General features: G+C 44.4%; 1 protein-coding gene across 1 annotated transcript in view; it reads left to right on the top strand.

Annotated features, from left to right (window-relative positions):
• The window catches only part of Map1b (microtubule associated protein 1B), a 94,277-nt gene that overhangs the window by 4,630 nt on the left and 71,104 nt on the right, over positions 1 to 18,543 (top strand). The window contains exon 2 of the mRNA XM_075976226.1: positions 3,616 to 3,717. Coding sequence (XP_075832341.1) covers positions 3,616 to 3,717 — 102 coding nt within the window. The remainder of the gene's footprint in view (positions 1 to 3,615; positions 3,718 to 18,543) is intronic.

Raw genomic sequence — 18,543 nt, forward strand, 5'->3', positions numbered from 1 at the left:
TCGGACATCAGATTACAGGCTTTGGAAAGAGAACAGCAAACCAAAGGTTGGGTCAAAGGAAAACTGGGAAATCTCTAAAAAGCCGCTTAACATTTTCTCTTCTAGGTTCAGGTTACCTTTTAGTGTCGTTTCCCAAACAGAATCATAGAGTTACAGGCTGATCTATTCAGATATTTACAAGAAATAATCCAAAGCTGTTTTCTCAAAGGGAACAATTAAATTGTACCCATTGATGGCAACAGCTTGTGAAAGGCCCAAGGAACTATCACATCGAACCTCTGAGTAATGGCATGCACTGTGTGGTCCATTCGTTTTCCTTTCTTTGGTCTGCTGCTTCTATTAGAAATATACAGTTTTCATCCATTAAAGGAGAGGTGCTTTTTTTGGTTTTATTAAACCCCAAATTCCTCCATCATCAGAGTACACTTGACACAGTCCAGCCTGCAGACTTAGGGTCTGATGCTCGTCTTCCTTCTCCGCCTCGCCTTGCTCTGAGATGCCCTTCTCCTTCTTTTTCCATCTGTTAAGAACCATGTGCCTGTTGGCGTCTTTGTGCACTGCTACCGCATGGGGTGAGAGAACGGAAAAGAAAAGATGCTTACTTAGATCCTTTCTCTTCACCTAGGATGAACACAGTGATAGTGCTTGCTTCCTGGGTCTGGGCCAGGATCCTGGAGCAGCCAGGAGCATTCTCGAGGGCCAGATGCCCCTGGAGCCCTGGCATTTGAAACACAGAGGCTTACTACCTCCAGCGGCTCCAGTTGTTAGCCCCTGGGTAATCCACCATAAGAGGTGAAGTCCTCTTATTGCTACATAATCAAAGCCTCAACAAGAGTTTGTCCTTAGAAATAGAGAATCATCAGAAAAAAAGGGTCAGACATATAGCATGGGTTCCCTGCTTCCCAATCTCTTCAGAACCTCCCACCGATGCCCGGGCATCCCCTCTGCCTATGGGGTCCAGAGGGAAAATGTGGCAAGGGCTTATCAACATCAGGGGCTCCAACTCTGGCTCCCAGTTAGGCAAAAAGGGGAGCTCTAAAAGCTTAGTAAAAAGCAACCAATCTTTATTTGGTTTCTCTTTATTAATACTATTCAGCATAAGGTGCCAAGTCATCACTAAGTCGCTTATTTCTGAACTCAATATGACTCCAAAAATGTCCACTTCCCCCTAAAGTAACCAGGGAATCCATTGCAATCTTTATTTTATAAACTGCAGCCGCGATTGCGTGTCGTGTAAGAAATACTTTGGCTGGAAATTGCTGTCTCGAGAGAAAGAACGCTGAAGTTTTCACTTCCTTGGGCATTTACACACAGGAAGTTTTTTTTTTAATCATCTGTCTCCTGGTTTAATTTAAAAATTAATGGATTTCTTAAGGTTTAGCATTTTTTTTATTGTCATCACTTGTGCCGTGGCGAGGGGGAAGTGACGAACAACAGAGCAAGAGCAAGCGGGTGCCTAACCCCAGATGCTGCTATTCCGATAATGTAGCCATTTAGATGCTACTTAGAACAAAGATGGAAAAATAGTATGAATTTGATTTTCATACATATGTCTCATTATTAACTTATTGACCCAGTTTGACAAGCCAGAAGACAAAGTGGAGCTCTGTCAACAGCCCCAATTTAGCCGCCCAGACGGGAACTCAATGGCTTCCCACACGGGGCTAGTATAGAGTGTATATGTTGAAGTGAAATATTCTAATGAATTCAGACCTCTCAACCTGTCAAGCGCTGCGGGGAACAAAAAGAAGCCATTTATCATTGCTCCACTAAAAAGACCTACAAACTCTCAACATGCCTTTCTTGTTAAAATTTAAATATTCCATTAGCACAAATGCAAACTGAGGCCTTTAATGTTTCCAGGGAGACTCATAAAATGTCCCTTATAATTTAGCCTCTCCTTAGGAATGCTCCTTGGGAACGTTAACTCTTTCTTATCTGAACTCCTGTAATTCCTGTGAGGGACTCTGCCTCCATCTAAGGGGCACGCGGCTGCCTGAAAGATCTTCCTCTGATGGAAACAGTCTTTGTCCAACAATCTAGACGCTCAGGTATCAGAATTACAATGTCAAGGGCAGCCTGGACTAGAGAGAGTAAGTTTGAGGCTGGTTTGACTGTGTAGTAAGATCCTGTCTCAAAACAAACAAACAAACAAACAAAAAAGCAAATATGAGAGAGAATGAATTTGAAGATACCTTTACATGTACAGTGAACTCAGCTCCACAATCTTTTAAAAGATATAAATATATCTTTAGCTGAGATATTATATATAATTAATATGTGTTATATATCTTTATTTTATGTATATTGCACACAATCATTCCTAAGATAAGAACATTTAATCAGTTGCAAATGTTGACAAATACAAGCATTAAGGATTTAGAGGTGGGTTTCATGCACTGCCATTTGAACCCTCTGGGCTGATGGCACAAATACCAATCAATCAATCAATCAATCAGTCATTGGCCATTTGGTTAGAGATAGTTTACTTGCAGAGTTATACCTAAGGGCTCAAGCCCATCTTGAGCCCCTTTCTTAGGAGCTGGCTCAGACATTGATCCCTGGCAGTTGAGGACACTCACACCAGTGTACAGTCGTAGTAATGTGGACTGGCTCCATCATGAGCAATCTGTTGGGGAAAGTCTAAGCACATACATGTGAACACACATACATGTGAACACACATACACATGAACACATATACACATATGTTGTCTAGGGTTCTTGGGTTTTCAGCTCTTCCTGGCTTTTGTCCAGTATACTCCTGACTTGTGTTTCCCTCCAAGGCATCCCATTTGGGATGAGGAGGGGGAGCCAGAAGTAAGGAAGAGACTTCAGAGATGTGACCAGAACCAGAAACTACAATCATTCTCATTCTTGATTGTGGGGTTCTCTGTTCCCTAATTGTTCCTTCCATGCTAATGCAGGGAAGTTCATGCCCACTCTCAATTCCATCAGAGTCTTATCAAGTGTAAAAAGGTACCACTTTTCTATTTTTTTTCCTTCTGGATTAAAAAAAAATCAGCACAACTCACAATTGTGAATAAAATCACTCCCTATCCAGTTGATTAGATAAAAGAAACGACTGATAGGAATCCTAGGCCAAATCATGCTTATTAGAGATCACATGATTAGCAAACTAATGCGAGAAATGAGGAAAGAAGAAACCACACAAACACTGCAAGAGCATGCTTTGGAAACCAGAGGCCTGGGCTTGAATTGTGGCTGCCATTGGATGGTGCATCTGACACTGGCCTTCCAGTCCCGGATCCTGAAGAAGCTGACGCTGGTCTGCAACCCTTTAGCCAGAACTGGCATCTTCTGCCCGTTCTCTCTCTCCTCCAGCCTGCCATTTCCCGGATAACTCTTTTCTTTCTAGCCTACAGCAGCATTGCATTTCCGTTTTCTGAAGGGCAGAACCTCATCCCCTCCGTCAGTTCTTCCTCCCTTGTGTGTCTCAGTGGAGAGACCTTCCCCTTCTCCATTCGTGGGCATCCACTGCTAGCCAAGGGACTCGCTAGAAAAAGGCCCGAGAAACCTTTGTAGGGATGCTCTCCAAACCCACTCAGAGATGCCTCCCTGGAAGCTTGCCAACTATCTTCCTTTTCCTCCACAGGAATCCGATCATGGGACACAAACCTGATTGAATGCAACTTGGACCAAGAACTCAAACTTTTTGTATCTCGACACTCTGCACGATTCTCTCCTGAAGTTCCAGGTGAGGCTTCTGTTAGTGTGAGCCTAGAACATGGAAGAGTGAGGGGCATGACATTGGCTGGGGAAACTTTGCCTAGCAGGGGAGAAAAACAAACAAACAAACAACCTTCCTCTCATTGCTGTGAGGTTTTTGGTATTTTGTGTCATTTGTGTCAATGACTTTAGCCAGCAGTCACAATCTAAGAAAGTAGAATTTAAGGATTGTCATGCGAGTTATTTATGGTGTGGATTCTAGGTGAGAGATTTCAAAGTCCAGACTATTTCCCTTTTTGGTTTCAATGTCTCTGACCTCAAGACTACTTCAGTATTAATTTTACTCAAAGCTAAGAATACAAATCGGATGCTCCTACTATCCTCCAACTCCCTTCTCTAGAAAGAAAAAGGACACATGGCGTTTCAGGCACAAAAGAGGTTTTTCAGCTCAGAGATCTTCCTCATTGTGGGGAAGAGTCTGCTAGTCCAAGCTGCTGTAGAAATGCCCTTTCTTTCAGAATAAAAAAGAGCACAGTAAGAGAATCAAAGGTAAGGACCCAAACATTGGTCAGATAGGAAGCCGTTCCCTGACAGTCCTCTCCATGAGGATATGCCTCGCTCACGTCTCTGGGTTTGGGTGATAGTTTATGCAGCTTCATCTCTTCTTCCATTTTTCCCAGCTGCTTCCACTGGGGCATTATAAAACAGTTTTCTGGCTCAAGAACTTTCTAAACCCAGGTGTGTCTGTCAAAAGGGTTACCACTGAAATGATACTACATTTTATTTCTTGACTATATTATTTGAATCTTACATAAAATCAAGAGTTTTCTCCCTCTACTTCTCTGCTCTGATTTCTTATTGGCGTTGACAGAACATCAGGAGTGAAGGTTGGAGCTTCCGAGACAATTAGATCATATTCCGTCAGCCCATGTGTACTGAGATTTGAAACTGCTTGTGTGGAATGTTAATGCCTTCGTGAGTCATTCTTAACTCAGTAATATAGCCATGGAACTGTCCCCTGCTTTTCCTCTTGAATTTGAGCTTAGAATAAAACCCCATACATCAGTGACCCTCAACTACAGCTTTCAAACCCAGAACTGAATGTGTTAATAAAAACAGAGAGAATATGGTGGGCAAGGTGGGTGGGGACGGGGAAGGCACTATTTAGGGACCATCAGCATGTACTTTGCTGAAGGCTAGGTACAGCTTAAGGTATTTTCTCATTATTGTGTTTTATTTTTTTGTCTTTCAAATCGCTGTAACGATCTCACAAGAGATTGAGTGCCCTTTGACAACAAGTATGTTTGTTTCAACAAGTAAAAGCCAAGTGCCTGTTGATTCTCTGTAGGTTCTTCTGGCTTCCTGCTTTGTAAGACTTCTTTCTTTTATTTTATAAACATGTGGCTTTCATTGTATACGTTCATATTTGGATTGCCTTTATATGATGACAGATGTGTATTGCCAAGTGAAAGACTGCAAAAACTGCTGAAGAATTAACGCTTTCCAGACTAAAGGTCTAGCTTGGACTGCTCCTGGAGACTAGAGAGAACGCTCTCCAAATTACCATGTTGTGACGTGCCCTGCCCCTTCTCCCTCCTGCTGTCACCTGCTATAACAGCTCACCTATCTAGCAATGTCAGTGCTGGTTTGGGGACTGGCACGGTGCCCTTAGCATTCTGGCCAGCTGCAGAATGAGTTAATATTAGGACTGTCCCTCAGTGCCCCAGCTTCCCACTGAGCAAAGCAAACGCATGGGACCCCTGAGGCGGCATGAAGTGTTCTAACCAAGACTCTAATACAGGATAAATATTCTTTATCTAAAATGTTTGGGACCAGAAAAGTCTTAGATTTTTGGAGATCTGGGTTTTCAGGCCTTTGCATCCTTAACCCACAAATCTAAAATTCTTTAATCCAAAATCTAAAATCTGTCCACGACAAAAGCACAATTCATATTGAATCTCAGGTGTGTTGCAGAAGGAGGTGAAAGGGCAAGAACACAGATTGGGTGGGTGGAGAGAGCAAGACGATCCTTACTTTGAGCTCAAGGAAACCTTTAGCGAAGCTTCCCGAACACCCTGGAGAAGTTTAGTCTGATTCTAGATACATTCAAGTCTAGTGGCCTCTTCCCCACACACTGGAGACTCACTGAAAGCCGAACTGTGTCTCTCAGGCACAGCGGGATCAGTCGAGCCTCCTCATTTAGAGTCCCAGCACTCTGGAGGCAGAGGCAGGTGGATCTCTGTGAGTTCGAGGCTAGCCTGGTCTATAGAGCAAGCTCCAGAACAGCCAAGGCTACACTGAGAAACCCTGTCTCAAAACATCATCCCCTCCCCGCAAAAAAAAAAAAAAAATGTCATTGTTTGTTGGTTGGTTGATTTGGTTTGGTGAATTTTTACCTACCAGCCTTATAGTAAGATATATGTTACCATTTGTGGCTCTGTAGACAAAGGGTCTTGTGGAAGTCAGGTCCATTGTACGTTTATGTTGGTTGTTATTTCCTTTATTATTTTTAAAAATCAGAAGTCATATATGAAAAATTGGTGGTTGCCTTAATTGCAAAGGGAAGACCACGTGGGGGGAATGAGGCCCTCGCTCTCATACTACTTTAGACTTTGTACTGTGGCTTTGGGGTTCAGTAGGGGTCAATCACTGTCTCACTCAAAATCAGTCTGAATTGTCATTTGAGACCTGGGTTGTAAGTGGCCTCTGTACACTGGGTGGATTGGCATAGTGTGACTCCTTCAGAACGTCAGTCCAGAGGTCCAGATGTCCTATAGCATTGGCAGACTATATAATTTTGGGGCTGGTCAGCCACTGAAGTCTACACCAGTGTCTCAAACCAACCAAGTGTGGACTTGACTCACATCTCTCAGCACACCTATGCTGTGTACCAAGGCCATTCCCTGTGGACTTTTCCTGTCTGAAGCTTTCTGGCCATGTGAGAACTGGACTAGTTGGCACAATGGTCCTGAAAGAACAGCCTTGTCTTTGACTCAAGAGACAGCTCAGCAACTGAGTCTTTCCAACATAGAGAAACATGTCATTTCTGAGTCCCCACGCTATCATAAAGCTGTTGTTTGTGTACATGATTTTTGTGCCTTCATGATGTTGGGTTTGAGTCATTGTTGCAGGTCTCTAGGAGTAAGAATCGGCAAGACTTTCTACAGAAGTTCTCAGGCTTGCCCTGATGCATAGAATTCTGTTCACTTCCATTTGTACTGTTTCTTTCCCAGGTTTAACTGTAGATCTTGGTGCATATAGTTACAGGGGAGGTTATCTTCTGAGGGCATGGGAAGTATCCCATGATTGGGATGGGGAGACTCCCCTCTCAAAAAAAAAAGGAAAGAAAGAAAGAGGGGGGAGGGAGAGAGGAAGAAAGGAAGGAAGGAAGGAAGGAAGGAAGGAAGGAAGGAAGGAAGGAAAGAGAGGGGAGGGAGAGAGTATGGAAGGAAGGAAGGAAGGAAGGAAGGAAGGAAGGAAGGAAGGAAGGAAGGAAGGAAGGAGGGAGGGGGGAGGGAGAGAGGAAGGAAGGAAGGAAGGAAAAAAGAAAGAAAGAAAGAAAGAAAGAAAGAAAGAAAGAAAGAAAGAAAGAGGGAGGGAAGGAGGGAGGGAGGAAGAAAAAAAAGGAAGAAAGTCATTCCCCAAACAAAGGAAAAGGGCACCACCATTCATTCAGTTTTCTCTTTTCTTGCCCTTTGTCCTTTTTATCTGTTCTTTAACATAGTTAATTTTTTTTTTGTTAACCAGTTCCTTGCCATCAGCACAATGTAACAGTTACAGATTCTGGAGACAGCCCCCCACATTTGTTCTTAGCCCTGTCATGGATTTTTTTTTCTGAATGACCTTGGACATTCATTTCGCGTCTCACTCTCCTTGCACGTAAGCCAGAATGCTTACTTCTACTTCAGAGAGTTTTTTTTTTTAATGGTTGTTGATAGGAACTTGAAATTTTCTCTAACTTGATCTCCTAATTTTTTAAATTTTATTTAAAACAATCTTTTCTCATTTTATATACCAATCCCAGTTCCCACTCCTTTCCCTACTCCTGCTCCCCCACCTTCCACCCACTCCACTCCCCCCATCCACTCCTCAGAGAGGGTGAGGCTTCCCATAGGGAGTCAACAAAGTCTGTCACAACACTTTGAGGCAGGACCAAGGCCCTCCCCCCTATATCTAGACTGAGAAAGGTATTCCTCCACAGACAGTGAGCTCCAAAAGCCAGTTCATGCACTAGGGATAAATCCTGGTCCCACGGCCAGTGTCCCCATAGACTGCCCAAGTGACAGAACTGTCACCCACATTCAGAGGGCCTAGTTCGGTCCTATGCAGGGTCCCCCGCTGTCAGTCCAGCGTCAGTGAGCTCCCACTTGCTCAGGTCAGGTGTTTTTGTGGGTCTTGACCCCTGTGCTCATATTATTGCTCCTCCCTCTCTTTGACTGGACTCTGGGAGCTCAGTCCAGTGCTTAGCTGTGGATCTCTGCCTCTGCTTCTGTCAGTTGCTGGATGAAGGCTCTATGATGACAAATAGGGTAGTCACCAATCTGACTATAGAGGAAGGCCACTCCATTACCACTTAGGGTCTTAGCTGGGGCCAGTCTTGTGGATTGCTGGGACTTTCTCTAGGGCCAGGTTTCTTGCTAGCCCCAAACAAGATATCTCTTTCCTTGTTCTCCCTCTCTGTCCTTCCCCCATCTCAACCATCCCATTCCCTTATGTTCTCCTCCCCTCACCTCTCCTTCCCTCCCCGTTTTCTTACACCCCCCATCATGTTCCCAATTTTCTCGAGAGATCCTGTCTATTTCTCCTCCCCAGGGGATCCATGTATCTCTCAGGGCTCCCCTTGTTACCTGTTACCTAGCTTCTCTGTTCATGGACTGTAGGCTGCTTATCCTTTGTTTTAGATCTAATATCCACTTATGAGTGAGTATATACCGTGTTTGTCTTTCTGGGTTTGGACTACCTTACTCTATAGAATTTCTGTAAAGATCAATTGAATTAATGTGTATAAACACATTGAGACCTTTCTTCTGGGAACACAAATATAAATGAGTAGCCATCTCTCGACTTCAAAAAGAAATTCTGTGCATCTTGTATGTGTGGTGATTCCTATTGTCTGTGGGAAATGCCAAGTTCAGATATATGGCTGGCTTCCTTCCTGTGATAGTTTTTAAGGTATCTGAATGCTCCTCAGAAACAGTTGCCCTTGGCATTCTCTGAAAGCATGCCACTGCTCCTTTGGTGTAGAGACAGCAAGAGCCTCTGAATTAGTCACAGGGAGAGTCCCAGCATCGCTCAGTCCTTTGGGTACGAAGTCAATGTGCTAGAGTCCTGAAGTAGAGCCAAGGTTAGACCGTTTGCAACATGGCCACCACACTGGAAACAAGGGTGGTGATGTTGGGAAGAGCCCTAGCTGTCTCCCTTACTGCGGTTGACCCGCCCTTCCCCACCTCATCCTTCCGATCCCACCACTGTTTCCTCTCCTCTCTCCAGCACACCAGCGGCTGTAGTCTCTGCCAAGCTGAAGAATCTTGGATTTCCTGTGGTTTATTTTCTCACTCAGCTGAGTAAATAGTACAGCCTTGGCGTATTTACACTCTGGGCCTACTTTTATCACGGCTAGCTACTAGATCATGTTCACAAAAGCCTTCCTATGGTTGTGATCGGTTTCAAAACGCGTACCTGGGCGGTTCTGTTTAAGGACTCGTGTCTTTCCTGTAGAGGATGAAAGACAAACAGCCTGCAGGTGAGCGTCTCTAGGTTGTGTTCAGTGACTGTTGGATACATCCTTTCCGGAGCCTGGTGTGGGTAGGGAATTAAAACCAGGCCTTGCAGTTTCAGGCAGGCGAATCCCTTCCTTCCTTTCACATGAATGAGTCGAGGTCTCATGAACGGTGTTTCTCTTAGGATATGTTTGCCGTGTTTCTGTGTCTAGTCCTGTATGTTTAGTCTTACGTAGGATGATGGCTTAGTGGTGTGTGCTCAGAGTCCACCCACTGCTCTGCAATGGTGGATTGTGGGTATATTGTCAGCCTTGCTCTCAGCCTTGAAGCAAGGAAGCACACAAATACACGTTCCCATTGCATTTAGAGGATGGACTTATCGCTCAGGGAACCTGCGACCTCCGGAAAGCCAAGGCTTCACCGTACTGCTTCCTTTGTCCTAGGTACAGAGACAAGGGAGGGTCCTTGTCCCCATGCTCACTTGGCTGCCTTGTTCTTTTTCATTATGTCATTGTCCAAGATGACAGGAAGAACTCTGATATCAAAACAACAAGTCTTATTTTTCATGGAATAACTGGACTTTTGTTTAATTCTGAAGTAAATGGTGTCTGCCAGGGAAAGAGTTATTTTAATGCAAAGCCCTAGGTTCCGCCCATCCTCTCCCTGGCCCTGCTGCTCAAGCCTGCCCAGCCCACTCTCTGGGAGGGCTGTGTGCTTAGTATCCCTTGCTCCTTCCTGCTCCTGTCCTCCTGTTTCCTTGCAGACTGCAGGGTCCAGACTGCAGATGATAGCCTGCAATTTCCAAAACTGCTCAAGAGCCTAGGTCTTCAGAATCTGGCGGAGCGTATAGCATAAGACTCAGTTCCTGCGAGATCTGCGTTCCTCTCAGCTTTGACATTTCGGGGGCTCTTTTCACCCACATCCTAACACACTAGGTGGTTCCTGCCTTCGGTACAGGTGTGGCCAACATGAAGGAAAAAACACCGTGTCCTTGCTGTGCTCGGGCGCCTTCCTTCCGCGGGGAGTTAATGATGCCTCATTGAGACCACCTAGAAATAACTATACATCTCACATTTTTTTTAAAACCTGAGTAGAAAGGGTGTTTTAGTCTGCTGACAGTAATGGCTCTCAAGAGCTCCTAATGGCCACTGTGGAAGTGCTCGATACAGACCGGCCTAGGCAGGGAGGTGGCAGGAAGTGGGCTGCCTGGGCTCAGGGACCGTGTTAGGGAACACCAATAACTGTCCATTAAGCTCAGCTAAGTGCAGCCCAGAACAGCTGCTGTCACTGCTCACCAAGGGTGGCATTGCAGGTGACCTCCATGCCCTTTTCTTCCCTTCCAGGGACTAAAGTGCCCATGATTTTACCCAGGTTTTAAAAGCACACAACAGTCGTGGACGGCCGGGCAGTCCCAGTCCCATACTTGCTTACCGCCATCTTTTGGGTCTTTGTGGGCCACGACATTTGCGTATTCTGTGTTTGTGGTAATACTGCCAGAGAGAATGACTGCGTCTCAAACTTCAGGCACATGATATTGAGGACTCATTAATAAGCAAAGGAGTGTGAAGAATGTGGGAGAAGAGACCCCACCGTTCATAATTTAGTTAGAAAAAGACACCATTCATTCCTTTGAAACAGCGCTGTTTTACAAAGAAAGAGCTTTCTCAATTTACAAATCGTGTGTGTGGGGTGGCGAGGGGAGAATGATTTACTCTAATTCCTAAAAATCAGGAGTGAAGGTTGAAAGCCGAACAAGCTCTGTGGTTTGATTCTTCAAACCTGGGTCTAGTCGTGTTGACAAAGGTTGCCCAGGTACCAGGGCTCCGCCCCCAGCAGCAACCCAAGTCTAATTAACCGCTACCTCGCTACCTCGGCAACTCTCGCGTATCTTCAAACATCACACTCCAGGGTTCACCGCTTTTGTTTTCTCCCTGCGGTCTGAGGTAACACACACGCTGTTGTGTGAAGTCATGTTTCCTTGGTCCCGGAGACGTGTGGGAAAGTAAGAAGTACCCCCGCCTGGGGAATCACCTTAAAAGTGAACTGCAGGGCCTGGGCAGCTAACACAAACAAGGACTGCCGGTGCGTAGGCGTAGTGAGATGAATGCCCACGGAAAATGAAATAGGAGACTCCATATGTGATTTGAGAGGAGAAGTATGTGATTAAAAGCAAGCACCAGACCTCAGTTTAAAAGACTCAAGTGGAGTTTGCTCCCACCCCGTTTGCAGGGCCTGGGATAAAATATAGCATCCCAAGGACGGCCTTGGTTGTCTAGGAGGAAAGCCCCTATCCCGGCCCTTTGCCTTTAAGCCAGGCTCTCCTTAATAAGGTGGGGTTTCAGTAGTCACAAGAGCAGTCACTGTGGAGCCACTGGCCCAAATTCACAGATTCCTGTGGGAGCTTCACAGACTAGTGGAGTAGCTGAGCGGTCAGAACACTATACCCGGCCCTGAGGTCCTGCCTCGTGGTGTCGCTTTCCTGTTCCTGAAATTCAGCAAAAAAAAATAAATAAATAAAATAATAATAATAAATTAAAAAAAATCACGTTTGACAAAACAAACAAGCAAGCAAGCAAACAAACAAATCTGATAGCAAAAGATTAAAGATGGATTGATATACCCCACTGCCAGTGAACAGCACCATCATGATGGAAGAACAGCTCTGCAGCCATCTTGTAGTCTTGCAAACCTCTTGTTAATTACACTGGCTGCCTGCTTAGATAAGGAGGGACTGTTTGCACAACCAGAATCCCAAGTTGTTTTTCAGTGCAAAATTCAGAATTTTGGTGTTGCAGTTCAGTCGAAAAAGAATTCTTTTGTGATGCTCCATGGGCCTTACAAGGTGTTCAAGCATTGTGTAACTTGTTTAATGTAGTACACGTGTGTGTGAGTGTGTGTGTGTGTGTGTGTGTGTGTGTGTGTGTGTGTGTGTGTGTGTATGTGAGAGAGAGAGAGAGAGAGAGAGAGAGAGAGTTGTGGGGGAGAGAGTTTATGCTGATCCACTGGGAAGGAGACAAGCTCCTCATGTTTTGTGGTTTGTCTTTGAGACAGTGCCCATTGTCAGGCAGTCTGTCATAAAAATTAAAAACACGGGAAGAAGGCACAATTCAGTTTGGAATCCTACAGGCACAGGAAGACCTAGACAACTTACTGATAAATCCTAGCACAAAGACAACTAAGCTTACAATGTGTACAAATCAGAAACTTGTGAGCGAGCCCTACAAATTCTTTTCACTGAGGATATGCTTTAGAAACTACATGTGCATAGAAGATGCTCCAGAATATACGCTCTATGCGATTTGGGACATAGATGTTGACATCTCCTTGTGGTCTGGGAAATTTGGAACCCAAACTCAAGTATTCCCTAGTTTGGAACTTTGTTTTAGAGCCAAGTCCTTCAGTTCACGGATGGAAATAGCGTTGTGAAGGATTCGTGACCTCTGAAATGACACAAACTCTGGCTGGACATAGCTGCTTAGTTTCCAGACTGAGACACGAGGGGTGGTTGTAACAGTGGATTTCCTTGGAAATAGATGTGAGTTAACTGATTCACTGCCCTGAGGCTAGAGTGGACTCCTTGGAAAGGGCCTGCTCCATTGTCTGGGGAAGCAGGTCGGCCTGCTCCCTTCCTGCGTGCATCCTGAAAGCGTGACCCTGTGCAGCAGCCCTGGCTGCAGGGGAGCCTGTCTTATCTACTGTCAGCCCTGGAGCGTTCTGGAAGGTTGCTGTATCCTATCCTTTCCTGAAAATAAAGGGGGTTTAAACTCCATTAGGTCCACGTAAATGTCCTCTCGGGAGATAAACAAACAAACAAAGGCTGGATTCTGTGGGCGACTGTGGCAAGCTTTTTTTGTAGCTGCATAAGCTACTCTGAATAACTGCTTCAGTTTTATAGAAGCCTAAGTTTGGCCTGTCCCTTCCACTGTGGATCCGGGATCTGCAGAACACAGTCTGCCGAAGGGTGGAGCTGATTGCTGAGCCCACTTTCTGGTCCTTTAACCCAGGGCGCCGTGAATGCTACCACAACGCCTCAGCACTGAAATACAGACCTATATACATTGAAATGCTTGTCCTTTATACAGTTTAATATGATTTTAAAACCAAGCTTAAAAGGCCTAGAAAAAACCAATTTATTGAGAAAATCTGCCTGTGCCATCCACTAGGACTGTCAAGCAGGAAAGAGATTCTCGGAGCCTTGACTTCCCAGGATGGAAGTTGGCCATTGTCATTTCCTATCTCTCTTTGTAGAAAGTGCAAACCAGAACAATGGCGGATACCTGTGTGGAAAGTATTTCAGAAGTCAGATAGTGGGTGTTTTATCTACACGATGCCAAATCGGAAATAGCTTCATTGTCTTCTCCCCTTAGAAGGAGAACTTGCACATTGGCGTTCAGGGCTGCTTTGCACCTCAGACTAGCGACTTTTCTACAAGTGTTTGGAAAGGGGCTGAAGGACCTCGGCATATAAACTTGGGGACTGGCTGTAGTTTGAGTGTGCCCGAAGTCCCAGGCACTTGGTCCATTGTACATAGTTGAGAACGGCCTGCATTTTAATACTCAGGACCAGCTATGCATGTCTTGTCATGCGAACCATCAATTAGCATAGCATAATTTAACAAGTCAGGACATGCAGATACGAATACCCTTGGGGAGCCATGCTCAAATCAGATTATTACCAACAATGCACATTCAGGTGATTATCACCAGAAAGCCGTGATTAGCCAAATGGAAAAGTGATTTTTTTTATGGTAATGTGGCTTGTGATTGGCTATTGACATTTAAGACCTTTTTATTTATTTATTTGCCTGTTTTGACTTTTTCTGTTTGTTTTTTTTTTTGTTTGTTTGTTTTCGAGACAGGGTTTTTCTGTGGCTTTTTTTGGAGCCTGTCCAGGAACTAGCTCTTGGAGACTGGGCTGGTCTTGAACTCATAGAGATCTGCCTGCCTCTGCCTCCCAAGTGCTGGGATTAAAGGCATGCGCCACCACCACCCAGCTGTTTTGACTTTTTCTGAAAGAGTTTTCCCCGCTTAGGTCTTGCCTGTCCTGGAACTCTGTAAACCAGGCTGTCCTCAAACTCTGAGATCCGCTTGCCTCTGCTTCCCGAGAGAGTGCATGCACCACCACGCCCAGCTTACATCTGAGACCTCCAAGGTATTGGTTCAATTTGTCCCATCTCTAATCTGACCACTTTTTCTAAAGGTTTATTTTAATTTACTTATTTACTCCTAAATAACACTATTGTGTGTTCACAGCAAATCATACATAGCAGGCTAGAACTTGAAAGAACACAATTTAGGTACAATAACACCCACCACTGGTGATAATGTGAATAGCTAGGTTCTGATGATAATTCCTTGTGGGACTGTTCTTTTCCAAGTTTTAGAAACCAGTGATAACAGTTGTTTTTTAAGGCAAACATCTCAGAATTGACTTAAAATCCTTAAACCAAGTTAAATGTCAGCCCAAGATATATTTAAACTATTTGTAGTAAATATGAATTTGGAAATTCATTCTTTCTTCTCCATTCTAGGGTGATGTTAAGAGACAAAGAGAGAGAGGGAGAGAGAGAGAAAGAGAGAGAGAGAGAGAGAGAGAGAGAGAGAGAGAGAGAGAGAGAGAGAGAGAGAGAGGAGACAGACAGATTTCTCTATCCTTCTCTTCTTTGGTTCACCCTCTAAGCAAATAATTGTCATTTATTGGAAACACGGGCCAAAGGACACCCTCCTCACACGAGGTGAGAACACGCCTTGCTTCCATTTTGGAATCCAGGCTCAGACCAACCGGCTTATCCTTCCCTGGGTCCCTTCAGCCCCTCAGCGTGAGTCTCGGTGTGTAATTCCACCACATGGCAAGTGGCTTGGCTTTAGTGGACGGCCCCTCCAGCACTAACGTGATTGTCTCAGCGTGGGGCTTCGGCTCTCTCTGGATCTGATACTGCTTCTGAGGAAACACTGGTTTTGCATGATGCAGAAGAACACAAAACTGTTGCAGACGGAGTGGGTGTGTGGGGAGGAGACCACATCTGTCTTTTACTTAGCTTGAAACTCACAGAGTTTGAAGGATGTGCCCCAGCGTGGTGCATCCGTGTTGTTTGACCCATGTCCACAGCACGTTCGCCAAGTCTCAGCCATGCCCTCCTCCTTCACTCATGCCTTCTCTATGAAAGCACAATATTAAAAGCACATAGTTGTTTTCTCCGTTTTGTGATCCTTTAAGAAGCCACTCAACACAGAATCCAGCCAGGACCCACAACATAGTTCTCAACCTTCCTAATGCTGCCACCCCTCAGTACAGTCCCTCATGGTTGCTACCTCACAACTGTAATTTTGCTACTGTTATGATCATAAAGTAAATATCTGATATTCATGATATCTGATACACAACCCCAAAAGGGTCTCGACCCACCAGCTGAGAAGCACTAATCTAAAAAGAATGAAAAATTAAATTATTTAAAAATGCTTATTGCCCAAAATACCTTTAAATTGCAATTTTAAGGCAACATTTTGCAGCTACTTGGGTGTTTGTGAATCATTGTGTGTGTGTGTGTGTGTGTGGTTCCATAAGTTCACAAGAGAGCTGGGAAACTCCTATTGTTTAGGGATGCTATAACATCACATGAAATGTTCCGGGTTTCCATCCACGCTGAAGTAAATACCGTACTGCCAGCTGTGTGAGCGTGTAGCACACGCTACTGTGGCAATACGTCATGCTTCGTAATTATAATCAGCTGCCACTGATTAATGTGTCTGCTAACATATGCTTCTAATTGAGATTTTAGAATACGCTCCTACTTATGAGAAAAATGTTTTCTGTTGGAGTATGCCAGGTGCAAACAGTGACAGCCCCGCCTATCATCTAGTTGTTTCTTGCTCTTCCATTGGGCCTTCACAAATGTCACTCATCCCCCCTCTGATGTCATCTGTTTCCATCTCTCATTCTTTTTTTTTTTTTTTGAATAGCATGTCTCCCCACTCTCCAATCACAGCCGTGTTCTTTGCAAATATTGGTCTGGGTTATTTTTAGATGCCTAGCATGAGGTCAGTGTTTGTTTTTTAAATAAGCTGTACCTCATGGTCAGTTAGATACGCTATTATACCCTGTCTGTTTTTGTTTTATTGCTTTATACGTAGAGCAGAGACTATTTAGAGCCTTTGGAATATCATTCAAGCATATAAATATAAATATAAATATAAATATAAATATAAATATAAATGAAATAACGCGTCAAAGTAACTCACTCCATGGGGTCATCTCAAAATAGGATTCTATCCTTAGAAGCTTCACTTCTGGCCAACTATACCCAGCAAATGGATTTTCTATGCCTGGTAAGTAGGCTCCTGACAAACTTGAAACTAGTTAGCAACAAAAATGACAGAAGTTCCAATTTACAATTCAAGAAGAAAGAAAGAAAAGAAATAAACAAAAACATACTTTGAATTCAAAAAAAAAGAGAGACCAGAGACCTTAAATTAATCCCGGAGCAGATTGCAGAGCAAAAATCTTTCAGGATTCTAAGTCAGATGTGGCTCTTTTTCCCAGTTGCAGCAAGCTTGTAAGAAAGAAGGAATGCAGTTATCTCTTAACCATGGAGACAAAGAGGCTTTACGTTAAAGAGCCTTAGGGTAATGCCAGGAACTAGGCCTACAAGGACACAATGATGAGTTCACAAGGTGTCACAGGCTCGAGAAACTAGCATCACCTTTCAGAACAGAAAATACGCTATATTAGAAAATGAAAATGTGCAGTCATTGCTCTCATTATATGCAATTTCTTCGTTATAGATTTCCTTTAAATGCTAAGGTGTAGGAGGGCATTTATTTACAAACCATCAGCTTTCAGAGACTTGACAGAGGCGGGTAGCCAGCTGCTGAGAGCAGTGGGCAGAGAGCCCTTAGCAGGTGGGGCTGGGACAGAGAACCTTGGCTTTAACCATCTCTGCTAAGTAGATTTGTGCTCTTGTGAATAAGTTACTTTGCATCTTCTTGTCTGCATTTGCTTACAGGATGTTTAAGGTGATGGTGGTCCAGTCTCTGCCAGGCCGGTTATCTCCACTGTTTGCTTTGCGTAGGTCAGCGTCCTGCTGCCTTCTTGCATCATGACTCATCCTACTTGGATGGTTCTCTATCATTTCATAGAGATGTCTGCCATATATATGTTTGGATACCAGTTATTTCCCAGAACTTCACTTTGTTCCTTAGGGAAAGTCATTTTTTTGAGATATAGTTTTCCACCAACTCTCAGGCCAATACTCATTTTTGTCTTGTACTATAGACCTTTTCCAAAGGTTCCATTCTGAGTTCTGTTTGTTCTCTCCCTGGACATGGAAGTGTCCGTTTAGGCTCAACACCTGTCAAGAGACAAAGTTGCATAGCCTCTTTGGGCAATCTCACTGTATCCCACTAGAGTCCTGAGTTTTCACCCAAATGCTGCCTCCCCTTACAGGGACTTTTCCTGAAATCCCACTCAGCTCAGGTTGCCATGCCCACAGCAGCCTCCTCTATCCCCAGCTCTGTCTGGTTCTTAAGGGCAGGAGAAGCCTCACAAAGTGGGTACCAGTTTCTGCTGAAGCGTGTCTTGCAGGCTAGAATTGAGGACAGGAGTAACGGACTAGACTCCAAACCTGTCTAGCCTCCTTGAGTCTGACTGAACGGTTGAGGATGAGCACTTGGTGCTGGAGTACACAGGTTCAAATGCAAGCTCCACATCATGCTTCAGTTCTCTGTGCCTCAGTTTCCTTCCTGATGATCCTGTCCACTGGGGATGTATGCGTATGCAGAGGCTACAGGCCATAGGAAGGGTGGAAATGGTGAGACCAGACTAACTGATCCATGGATGTTACCTGTGACCTGTTACTTTTTTCTTTGCGTGAAACGTACGTAAATGTGTGCTTCAATGGCCTTTTTATCTATTTCTTCTCTTGTGGTCCCTCTCTCTTGCCATGCCTGTTAGCCTCATTTTACTTTTAGCACCGTGGGCATGTTTGTTGTTGGTAGTGTGTTTTCACTAATTTTTCAAAGACCCATCAATTTGGGAAAGAGCATGTTCTTGCCTGTCCCCATGTCACCCACTCCAACTCAGCCTAAGCTGAAGCAGTCACGGTATAATAGAGTCTGTTTGTGGACATCTGCCACTCA

Source organism: Microtus pennsylvanicus, chromosome 6, assembly GCF_037038515.1.
Source record: "Microtus pennsylvanicus isolate mMicPen1 chromosome 6, mMicPen1.hap1, whole genome shotgun sequence".
NCBI lineage: Eukaryota > Metazoa > Chordata > Mammalia > Rodentia > Cricetidae > Microtus > Microtus pennsylvanicus.